At 39.3% G+C, this 12,516-nt stretch overlaps 1 protein-coding gene across 3 annotated transcripts in view; it reads right to left on the bottom strand.

Annotated features, from left to right (window-relative positions):
* kdm4b (lysine (K)-specific demethylase 4B) overlaps nt 1-12,170 on the bottom strand; it is a 50,092-nt gene extending 37,922 nt beyond the window's left edge. For all 3 annotated transcript variants that reach the window (XM_068707528.1, XM_068707529.1, XM_068707527.1), the window contains exons 1-5: nt 12,057-12,170; nt 9,082-9,510; nt 8,313-8,488; nt 7,395-7,509; nt 6,034-6,227 (exon numbers count right to left, since the gene is read on the bottom strand). In XM_068707528.1, coding sequence (XP_068563629.1) covers nt 6,034-6,227; nt 7,395-7,509; nt 8,313-8,488; nt 9,082-9,483 — 887 coding nt within the window. In that variant the 5' untranslated portion in view covers nt 9,484-9,510; nt 12,057-12,170. The remainder of the gene's footprint in view (nt 1-6,033; nt 6,228-7,394; nt 7,510-8,312; nt 8,489-9,081; nt 9,511-12,056) is intronic.
* Between the last annotated feature and the right edge of the window lie 346 nt (nt 12,171-12,516).

Genomic DNA, 12,516 nt, shown 5'->3' on the forward strand with positions numbered 1-12,516 from the left:
ACGTTGAGTTTGAACGCCCGAGGCGAGAGGAAAATGGCAAGAGACACAGGGAAATAACAGATAGAAATTGAGTTAAATCGTAACATACCTTAATAATTAAAGCTCTCACAATAGTATCAATCACTAAATACTGCCCTTGATAACAACGCTGTGCAGATACTTTAAAAAAGCAAAAACATTGGAGGAGAAAAGAAGGGGAGAAAGGGAGAGTGGTGAAAAAGATTAAATGGCCGGTGAAGGGCAGGACCAGGAGAAATGACTGTTTTGGGAGAGCTGGGTTATTTCTCTCCCCTCAGCAATCATCATTTTAAGAACTTAAATTACCCGTGACATACACCTCAACCCCCCCCCCTCTACACATGCATACATCATGAAAACCAATCATTATTCTTATCAGTGATTAAGAGATGATGGTTTTAAGTTTGCTAGCATTGTTTTCATCTACTCTGGTTTGTCTTTGTTCATTACTGCTTTGTTTCTAAAATGTGATATATGCGCAAATTAGCAATTAAGATACCCTCTTTTGGTATTTGATCATATTTTAATGTTTTCCAAGAGATCTGAGTCGTTGTGTTGTTAATACATAAATGAGGTAAGCACTGTAAAGAATGTACCACTACATCCTATTTTAGATGCTACATTTAGAAAGCAAGTCTATTTGTAAACTGAGTGGGAGGAGCCAAAAGAGCTCAAATCTGATCTATTAATTTGTGACATTATTAAAACGCTCTTTATTACTGCAATTTTTTCCTCTAGGTTGCTCCATCCTCCGGAGATCTCAGCCAATGAACTATGGGGGTGTGAAAAAAAAAATTTCTCCCTCCTTAGAAAATAAAAAAGAAAGAGCAAAAATGGAGAGATGATGAGAAACATTTAGGGAGAGACATAATAAGACAGAGAGAAAAATAGTTAATACAATGAAAGTAACAGACAAAGTCACATTCAGTCAGAGGTGCCTATATATGGTGCCACACTGCCATCTGTAGACGAAAGCTTAGAGCTTCAGAGAGGTGCAGCCTCCTCCAAAACGTATTATTCTAACCTGGATTTACACAAGTATCCCACATCAGAGGCTCCAGACTAAAGTCCTTCATTCAGTTTTGGAGCAAACAAGTGACATTAGACAAGGAACGAATGTTTTGAAATTCAGTTGTAACTGGCCTATTTTAGTGAATACATATGCAGCCTACTGTGACTTTGTCCGAGTTTGAATTTAATTTAATTATCATTCTCCAAATTTTTTCATTTGTGTATTTTGCTCTTATGGTTTTTAATGATGAGTAACAATACTAATGAACCGGGCAATCAGATCACACTTGTACTTTGTCCTGTGACTACAAGACAAGTAATAACTTCTGAGTCCGAAAAGGTTGTATTTCAATTCACCCGAAAACTTGGCATCAACTTAACCCAAGCATTGGGTGTCACTTTTTAATCAAACCACACTTAGTTCCAATTTTCAGTTGGCACTGACAATTGTGAGTGCCAATAAGAGCAAATATAGCACGCAGACTTTGTCTCCACATGGATCACTGTGTATTATTTACTTTTGATACAGTAGACACCACACAAACTGTACTGGATCATTATTTTTCATCAGTTGCATTTAAAAAAAATGTCATAACGATTTTTTGTGTCACGTACAATGCGTTGTGAGCACTTGTGTGCATTTGTAACATGTAAAATGTGTTCTGAGCCACATTGTTATAAAAATCATTGTGATGTTGATGAACTCAGCCATACCAGGAGGATAAAACAGTCGGGCATTACATCACGAGTAGTGTTTGTGCTTAGCTAGGTTAAACACGTACCTCTGTTCTGAAGGGGGAATTAATATTGATCTTTGCATCTCACTCTTGGTAAGACAGTAAATAAGAACGTTTCCTAAAATGTCAGCGTATTACTTTAAAAAGGTGTTAGCAGAGTTTTCTGTGTAAATTTCATCACTCAGATGATACCTTCCATCCCATAATCACACTAAACAAATCAGTCGATCAGCGCATCTCTTCCTGTTCCCCCCCTCCTACTCCTGTCTCCTCCATCCTAAGGCCACGGTTGCCATGGCAGCAACACGTCTGTCACTCCGGCAGCCAAGAGAGAAATTCACACATAAAATCACACACAGCAAATAAAGGATTTAAATGTTTCACCTGTCTCATATAAAGTATTATTTATCTAAGGCGGGGCATGTATTTGTGTGTTTTACATCTCAGATCACATGCTACAGTACATGTACGACAAGCAAATTTTTCTTGTTTAACATTTATCATGAGGACAACTACATACAATTCCAGTCTTCACAAAACTCAGAAGTGTAACGTGAGTACTGCGTGCACATATCTGTCAGGTGACTAGGGCTAGGGATCGGTTATCGCAACCTCTGAAGTCATCGACCTAAGCAACCTTTATGTTGGAAGTAGTACTGAAACCTCTCCAGTCAAACAATACCTACATTCATCCTTCCTGTGGCCAGATCTAAATATTTGTATGGTTTTGCTCGCAGCCAATCACGGCACGCGTTCTTTGATTTAATGCAATGTGTGATTGTCCCACTACCGCAGCAGCTACAACCCATACAGCCGAGACAGGAGCTGGTGATTAGCAGACAGCTGACGGTGCTAACGGTGCTAACGGCAACAGTGCTGGGAGGGAACGGAGGGTGGCTGTTAAGCTTCTGCAACAACAAATAATACTAGCATTATACTACATTGGCAATTGCTAATGATGGCAGCTTTGCAGCTACTGTGCACTCTTGCAGTAAGCAAGAGTTCACCTCCAGTATTTGCTGTATTTTTGTGCCCTAAAACACTGGATCTAACACCCTTAACATCAATTTCTAATTTTCTACACTATCTCCACATGCAAGACTCTTTTACTCTTGAGATATTATATATATATATATATATATATTTATATATATATATATATATATATATATATATATTTATATATATATATATATATATATATTTATATATATATATATATATATATATATATATATATATATATATATTTATATATATATATATATATATAAATATATATATATATATAAATATATATATATATATATATATATATAAATATATATATATATATATATATATATAAATATATATATATATATATATATATATATATATATATATATATATATATATATATATATATTTATATATATATATATATTTATATATATATATATATATATATATATATATATATATATATATATATATATATATATTTATTATGTGGTAATGTCTGTACACACACACACACATAGGCCTCTGCACATTTTGAAGAGACGAATGCTCTTGGCAGCAGATCTCAGACCCTCTTGGAGCTTACTTGAAAATTATTCAAAGCAACTCTGGAACCTATAAAGGTGAGTCTGAGTCAAAGCCCAGAACACCCCACCAAACATTCATACTTCAGTTACAACCCAACTAATGCTATATGCAGATCTTCAGCTCTGCATTTCTCTCCTCTGAGACACAAAAAAAACCCTGAGAATGGCTCTAAACGTTTGGACTACAGAGGATGAGGAGTGATGGATTCATAATAAACTCGGGAAGCTGCAGCTGGGGTGCACTTCAAAATATCCTTTTCAATTCTCTTTCTTCAGCCTTTCTCTACCTCTCCCTCACATGCTCTGAGGCTAATCTTTTATCTGACAGCAGATCTGCTGCTGTGTTGGAGTAGAAAGGTGATTGAGAGGGTTTCAGCAATGAAAATAAAGAGAAAAAGAGTGATGGAGGGATAAAGACAAGGAGAAAGTGACTGACTGCTAAGGCTGAGATCTTTTACACGCTCGCCAGTGTGTGTGTGTGTGTGTGTGTGTGTGTGTGTGTGTGTGTGTGTGTGTGTGTGTGTGTGTGTGTGTGTGTGTCAGTAGTTATGGGGAGGTCTGACTTTGATGGGAGCTGAGTTGTAGGGAGAACGGACTTAATTTCACAAACGGCTGCACTATGAGAGGAAGAGAGTGTGTGTTTTAAGGGGACATGCTCTGTTTAACAGCATGTAATTACCCCACGACACACAAGTGTAAAAGTGAAAATGATTAAATTTCAGAAAAATGAGGATGGAATGGCTTGGCGAGCACTGAGAGAGTGACAGAGGGAGAACAAAACAAAGCGAGAAAATTAAAAGAAAGCGAGGAAAAGAAAGAAGAAGAAAAAGCACAGAAATGAATGGTGTGCATCCATCCATCCAAAACTACATTAGTCATAACATGGATGATGGTATGGGCAAAGTAAGTGGAGGTATAAAGATGAAAAAAAGCAAGAATGTTAATATGCATCAGTGGGTTGGCAAACTGCAGACTCAGCATGGGCAGATTTAAGCTTTAATAAGCCATAGAGGCAGAATGACATATACACAAATAATTTGTCTTATTTTAATAAAAGAGAGAAACAAAGACGCACATTTGCTTGTAAATATCACAACTTAATTTGATTATTTTTCCTCTCGCTTCTTAAGGACAACTCATACTTGTGTATGTATGTCTGCGAGGGTCTGCAAGCTCAGCCAAAAATGTGTGATCCAATTGTACGCACAACATGCACGCCAACTGCGCATGCTCCAGTATCGCTCCACACTCCAGTCCAGTTGGTGGCGTATGCACCTCTAGCTGGTTTGCCAATAGAAAGAAGATAAAGTGGATGCTTGTTTTGAAGAGAGGTTGTGCGAGGAGATCCGCCATTATCAACATTTAGATCATTTGTCTTTAAAGAAATGTAAATACGCCAGGACAACATGGTCCTTTAAATGTAGCAAGAATGGAACTGCGTGCATGTCCGCTCGACCTCGTACAAGCCTGCAGCTGTCCGCGCAGTACAGACGCGCGCACACGCACACGCACACGCGCGCGCGCGCACACACACACACACACCTTCCCGTTCTCAGTGAGAGGTGTGAAAACGAGACAGATAGAACATTTTAATGAGAGATCACATCACAGAGAGAGGGAACTGGTAGCACAGTCTCGCTCACAAACACACCGAACACCGCTCCAAAGCGGACAGGAAAGGGGGGAAGATACATACTGTGACAAAAAGACAGGTGAGAACACACACACACACACACACACACACACACACAAAATACTGCATTTCTGAATGCTCCAAGGCTGGGTTAGCACTGCTCACCACCTGCAGTGCCATAGATGGAAACAACTTGGAGGTAAAAAAAATAAAAATTCGGAAAAAATACAAACACACTCACAGGAACATTAAGGGGCAGAAAGAGAAAAGAAAAATAGTATTTTTCTGCAGGTAACAAGGACCTCCAGAGGTGAGTGACAGAAACAGAAGGAAATACAATAATGATGCACAGAATAGAAAGACAACATTCCTCAGATGTACTGTACACATTCTTGAGGAATCGGAAGACAAATCAAAGTGATTTGATGGGAAAACAGAAAAGGAAAACATTTTCCCTACAACTATTAAAAATAACAGCTGGAAATGATAGAAGAGACGATGAACAAACCCAATATCTAAAAAGGTCAAAAACCAATTTGAAAACAAAAGAATGTCAAGCACAATAAAATCTCTCGAAAGTTTTGGTTATGTGCCAAATAAGCAATCCCCAGAAGGTGAAAATAACAACCCAACACAGCCGTTTAGAGCGTCTACAAGTATTAAATCAGAATATTGATATTTTGCACCAGTGTATCGATAACATCAAGCAGAAATAAAACAATATATTGTTATGTCTATAGTTTCACCCACCCCTAGTTTGGAGGAATTACTCTTTTTTTTTTAAGTAAGTAAGTAATGTATTTTGCAAGGTCCCCTGTGCAAGAGGTTTTGGATAACAACCAATGGGAGATCATTGGTGGATTGGTTAATCATAATAAGGGATCAGAGCCTAAAAGGCCTAATCAGAGAACAATCCAAAAGTGTCTTTGGCTATGCTGAAGCCTCCACTAAGTTATCTCTGCAGAACTCTACTGCTGATATTTAAAGTATATCCCCCATTGTTGGTACATAATTTAAGTAATGTGATAACTAAAAAGTGACTGACCAGGACTTTGACTGTCCAAAGTGCAGGTAGTTGATGCTGTAGAGGTCCATGTCCTCGGTGTGCCAGGCGAATGTGGTCTTCCACATGCCGAAGTAGAGGTAGGGAGTGTTGACGCCCTCGATGACGATGCCACACTCCTGCTCCACCATATCCAGCAGAGTGTTGAGATGGCCAATGTTCCACTCTTGAATGTCCTGAACGAAGACAACAGACATTTTTATAATTAGCATTGTACAAAGTAGTCTACACACTCAAAAGTGTTTGAAGTCAATCAGTGAACACCTGCTGGCTTAATGATCTTTGATCTCGTCACCGCAGGGATAAAAACACACTCTTATGAGTGGCTTTCTTATATTAAGGGCATCATATTACAATTCACATTTATCCATTAATCAACGTCTTTACAATATGCTACACTGTGGTGCATTCATTAATCACAAGGTGTTTTTTGACTTAAGTTTCCAGGTCATCCAATAATATTTGTATACCAGCAATTCTGAGAAATCTCAATTAAAAAAGGTGCACTGTCATTGAAAACAGTTCAAATGCTGACATACAGGGTACATCCCAAGTCTCTTAATTGTCATTTCTTTGCTTGAGGAGCAAGGAGGGATCTCAGAGGAGCCATGGGCGAGGATGCAGGAGAGCATTCCAGGGAGTGTTTTAACGGCCGACACGCCCCTTCATTGTTCATCAGTTATTTGATGGGACGCTGCAGCTGATCGGACTGAACCGATTGTTCTCAACATCACTGGAGTTTCAAACCACAAACGGGTTTGTCGGGTTTGATGAGTTATGTCATTTTCATTTCAACAATTAGCCCAATGAATTAATTCCAGAGTAAACAAAATCCAATATAAACCCACTCTCTACTCTGGCAGTGATGATTACTGTGTGTCTTTATTAGTTATTAGTATTATTAGTTACTATTATTAAGTACAGTGATCATGTGTACAGACACAAACTTCTCAAAAGTCTCTCCAGCTGTTAAAGCCGACTGACAGCTGATCCAGCTGTGATCAATTGATCCGCCGTTATCAGAAACAGACGTCGCTTCACGTGATGCTACGGAGGAAAGGACGTGTCATTTCTCTAAATACATGTTTCCTCGTTTCCTCTCTCCTCGCGTGGCTTCCTTGCGTCTCTTCATCCATCCCTGGTGGGAGAGACTAAGACGCAAGGAAAGGACGCAAGTGCGGGAAACGATGATGCAATTAAGAGACGTATGATGTACCCAAAGTCTCTGTGTCCTCAAATCACTGAAGAACAGTCGTAATTAATAACCATGATCAAAGTATCGAAGAAAAACACAGCCCCAGCACTTGCATACCCTCTTGAGAACACACACACACAACCCTCACCTCATCATAGATGGACCCACTGACATCAGCACCATAAATGGGTGACACAAATGTCAGGTTCTTCCAGTACTTCCTCTCTAGGTCGTCAAAGTCTTTGTGCCGAGGTGTGCAGTACCTGGACACAGCACAGGAGTCATGTTGTGAGCAGTGAGATGGCCTTTCAACTAAACCCTCATATGAGCAGTCAGTTTTCAATCCCTAACATGTAGGTTGTTAGCTACTTCAATAGGGGCCACAGGTGCTATCTAAAAAAAAAGAATCCATACAGACATTCTTAGAATCTGCTGCGGAAAAACTACTAGGGTTGACACTTTTAATAAGAGACAAGATCATCCAAATAAGCAATATTATTAGTAGTATTTTACATGCCCATCCCAGACAAAGCCCTTAATAAACATAGATATGGTTTTACTATTGCCTTCATTCAACTTCATTTAGACATTTCATGACCACTAGAGGGCAGAAAAGACACCAAAACAAACCTACAGTAATGAGGCTCTTCACAGTGCCTATAGAGAGTACTAGGTGTTTTTGATGTTTAGTTGGTTTTAACTTTGTAAAATAGTATCATCAAATGTTGATGTAGCTCAGTTACATCTTAATCACAAAACAAACAACTTATTTCTTGCTGGAGGAGTTTTATGCCAACCATAGATGAATCATTGTTAGGAATGCAGGTTTTAAACCATTTGATGGAATGTTTGGATGAGTGGTCTTTGTTTCGACATTATGCTTGTATTTTATTTATTTATTTATTGTGTGAGCACATAAATCTAACAAAATATTGCTTGTAAGACAAAAGTGAAGCTCTCGCAATCAATCTGAATCCCCTCTAAACACACGGCTGACAATGTATACAAATATTAAAAAGAGCATACACATTTATGAATGAGGTCTCTGGATTGGGGACCAACTTACTTCTTGCTGTTAGCCAGCTTGCGGTACTCGCTCACAGTCATAGACTTTTTCTGAATGTTGTATTGGGTGAACAGACCCGACTGTCCGGTCACCACCTGCATGATGGGAGCTGGAATGACCATGTCCTCGATGGTGTCGTAGGACCTCCGGGGCTTCCAGCCCTCCGGGGGAATCACCTGGTGAAAGAGACAGGTTGATAGCATTTATATTTACATTCAGTAAGCCGACATTCAAACTGGAGTGTTTTAACATGACCTGTAGCCACATGCAGCTAAATCTTTCAAATAGCCCTTCCAAATGTTATTGTACTTTATTTGGGCAGAACATTCAATTCCTATTTAATTCAACTGCATTACCTTTGATACTCAGATAATTATCTTAATTATTTGACTGAAAATGAACTTGCGACAACTTAACATAAATTGCCAAACATTTGCCGATTTCAGTTTCTAAAATGAAAATAAATTTACAAAAATAAATACCTAACGTATAACCGTTTGGGTTATTTGGTTGTTAATAAACATAATATGTAATTGTGTGCTTTAATAACTTGTAATAGTAATTTGTCGATATTCATTGATAGTTTAAGGTTTTAATAATCATTTGAGATGGAGGCTTGGCAACACAAGATAAAGTCGTGTATGAACGGTAGCTGCTGATGGGACTCAAAATGTAATGTAATAATTAGACTTTACTGTCACAGGACTGCAAAAGACTACATCAAATATGTGAGTGCATGTGTAAAAGAGCACACGTGTGCTGTCTTCACCTTTGCCAGGCCAGCGCGGTGAGCTCCTTGAGTTTCCATGTAGACGATGTATTTGGCGAAGTCTTTGAACTCCTCCACGGTGGGACGGAAGGTCATGATCTTGCAGCTGGGGTTCTTAGCGCTGACCGGCAGCAGAGGAAACGGGAGCAGCTCAGAACCCGGAACGAGGACCGGGGGAGCATCTGGGTCTGTAGGAAGAGCCGGGTTGAGATCTGGAGCGGCATCGTGTTCTGAGGTCACCGCTCTGTCTGGGATGTCAGCTACTGTTGGCACCTCTTCAGTGATTTGCTCTTGGGCTGCACTAGAGCTGAGAGCAGGAGGGGAAGCTGGGGCAGTGTCGGGGGGCGAGGCTGGGGCAGGTTGGGGAGCCGGTACCGTGTCCATGGGCATGTCGGTAGCCATTGGGTCTTTTAAGGGTTGCAGGTAAACCTGGAGGGGAGAAACATGGGCAATCAGGGCATATTCAGTCCACCCCAGCATCTTTTAAACTGAGCGCAGGGTTGCTTTCATAAATTGAAATAATGAAAACACGACATTGGGTCGATTTTTAGGAGCTAACCAGGCTGACAAAGTGAAGGCCAGGATAAACAGTTAGTGTTGTTACAAAATAAATAAATCTGGATCCCAACAAACCACACCTGACCACATCCAGCGTAATCGTAACAGTACTGAATTGCTATCAGATTTCTACACATTCTAGTCTAGAGTAGTCGGATAGCTCATCCTTTGCTGCATTTAGCCTTTACTAATGCATATTGTCATGTTTTTGTATTATGAATTATTGTTCTACTGCCCCAATATAATAATCATACGATAGCCTGAAGTTCACAAACATGTTAACCTTGTGAAGTGATGAAATTATGCAAATTTCCGAGCTGTGGGAGGATTATTTTATCTTATCTTAAAAACAGAGACAAACTGATGAACTCTGTGTACTGATATTACTGGCAACTAGTGCTTGCTAGCTGAGTGAATAGAAGCTGTAAACAAACTGCCCTGAGGCTTGTGTTTGACAAACATGCAACCCTCAGTACAACAAACTCCACACCGATAGCTCCAAGGCCACCTGCGAGCAAACAACAATAAATTAGGAAGTTCAATTTCAGAGCTGTAACAATTAGCCTGTTGATCTATTATCCAATCGAAATAAAATTATACATTTGTTAGTTTTATATTATAGTTAACTGATTATCTTTGGGTTTTGGACTTTTGGTCCAACTAATAAAGCACTTGTTAACTTGTGACAGGAATTTTCACTACCTTCTGACATTTTGTAGACTGAACAATTCATTGTAAAAACTACTTTGTTAAAATAAAGTAAAACCGCAAGTATAGTTCCTAAAAATGTTCCAGAACTCCTGGATGCAGGTAAAATGGGCAAAATACAAGGCATCAGTCTAGAAGAGATCTACATATAAAGGATCAATGATCTTGGAGAAACGCTGTCTGTATTCTGGATTGCAATGAATACTTCCATAATGAAGACCAACTCAGAAAACTGTATTTTTAAAAGCTCAACTTAGACGTGGGCCATTTTAATAATTGATAGTGGTTCTCTTTGGCATCTAGGTCAACAGGGTGTTCTTCCCCATCCTCTCAATGGAACACTTAAAATGAAAAATAAGAAATCTAACAAACCAGTTTGAAAAATAATGAATAAAAATGACGGCCCACTTTGTAAGATTTGCGCTCAGAATGTGCATGTAGAAATAAGTATTTTATTTTCTTGTTATAAATCAAAATGGGAAAACAATTAATTTATAATGATATGCTATAATGATTTCAACCTCATCACCCTAATCTACATGTATGGCAACCCTAGATAGGCTTGATCCAGCAAGTATCAGTATTAGCGGAATCAGATATCAATAATGTTAACTCCCCCTCTCCAAAAACCAAAAACATGTTCTCAGTTACTGTTCCAAACTGCCATTAATATGCCACGTTTAGTGTTTCATCCCATCTGAAAATATAGATTGAAAAAATAATTGAATAAACAATTCACGAAACCTGAACGGCATGTCGCTTTCTGTGTGAGCAAGGCAAACGGAGACTATTCACGACTTAATTTGCATTATGCACACAACCTGTAGAGCAGGAAACGTGAGCTTTAAATGACAGATAGATTTCAAGCAAACGTTAGATGTATTTTGCTGAATTTAATACATCACCGCCTTCAACACAGTACTTTTACTGTTTCCTGCTCAGTGACTGATACATGCATGTCTTCTTTAATAACTGGTAGTTAATAAAGCAAGAATTTACAACATATCTTATTTCACTCGCCCCAACATTGTGTAGCGTTACAAGCAAAGGCGCCTCTTTTCCCACCCGTACTGATGTATAGAGTGGACCATGGCAGGCCACATGACCCCCAGCTGTCTAACCACAACAAAAAGGGCCTACACGGCCCCTTTAACTATATCACGGCCTGGAACTTGTTTCAATATTGCAGCACACTGCCCCCCATACTAAGTAACTTGCTGAGATGCAAATATTCATACACAGTATTTGTTCAAGTACTAGTTAATCCATATCTTTGACTCGAGGAGAGTACAACGCTGCTGCTCGGATTGAAATTAAGTTAGTGAAGGCTGCTGCAGCTGAGGGCGACGATGGCTATGCACAACTAACATTACATGTTAGCATTTCATCGAAGACAGCAAAAAAAAACAACGTAGCTGCCGCGTTTCAAAATGAGAAAAATGTGGAACTCACGTCAACCTGCAATGCCGTGTTCTTAAACTGTACATATAGGAAAAGTCAGCAGTTAGAATCAGCCACACTGCACCGTGTCCTGACGTTTATGTATTCTTAGCTAACGCTGGTTAGCCACAAAGCTAGGTAACCTAGCTACTTCCATATCTGCATTTAGAAAAAACAAAACAACGCGACGACAGCCACCACGCAACACCATTACACGAGAATACGGGCTTCACGATTATACAAAATCATTCCGGTTTGGGAAATATTACCTCCTGCAGCAAAGTTGTGTCCCGTACTTGTTTTGATCAATCGATTTGGTTTCGTTTTGCAAAAATTCCCTGGATGGATTTTCCTCTAGCATTAGCTAGCACAGGCTACTCAGAGTCCCTCCCACCTCCGAAACTACGCCTGGAGATTGGTTGAATCACCCGGATGATGGATTGCTGCTTCACAAATCAAACTATATGATTGGTCTATTTGGTTAATAGACACAAACATCAACCAACGAAAATAGACGCTCGTTACTACACATCCTCTGTGAGCGTAACCGACGTGCACGCCTCGGGTCGTTCTTGGCAGTTACCTGAACGCAACGCTCCACTGACTGATAATAGCCTTAGGGCAATTAAACATATAGTGTCATGATGCCTGAAGGTTTTGAAGTGTTTGTCCAAAACCGTGTTCATCGTGCTCTATTGCTCAAAGATCCATATCCAGTTTCTCTAAATG

Source organism: Cebidichthys violaceus, unplaced genomic scaffold (genome assembly GCF_023349555.1).
Source record: "Cebidichthys violaceus isolate CVI_PGR_0920_01 unplaced genomic scaffold, fCebVio1.0.p SCAF_13, whole genome shotgun sequence".
NCBI lineage: Eukaryota > Metazoa > Chordata > Actinopteri > Perciformes > Stichaeidae > Cebidichthys > Cebidichthys violaceus.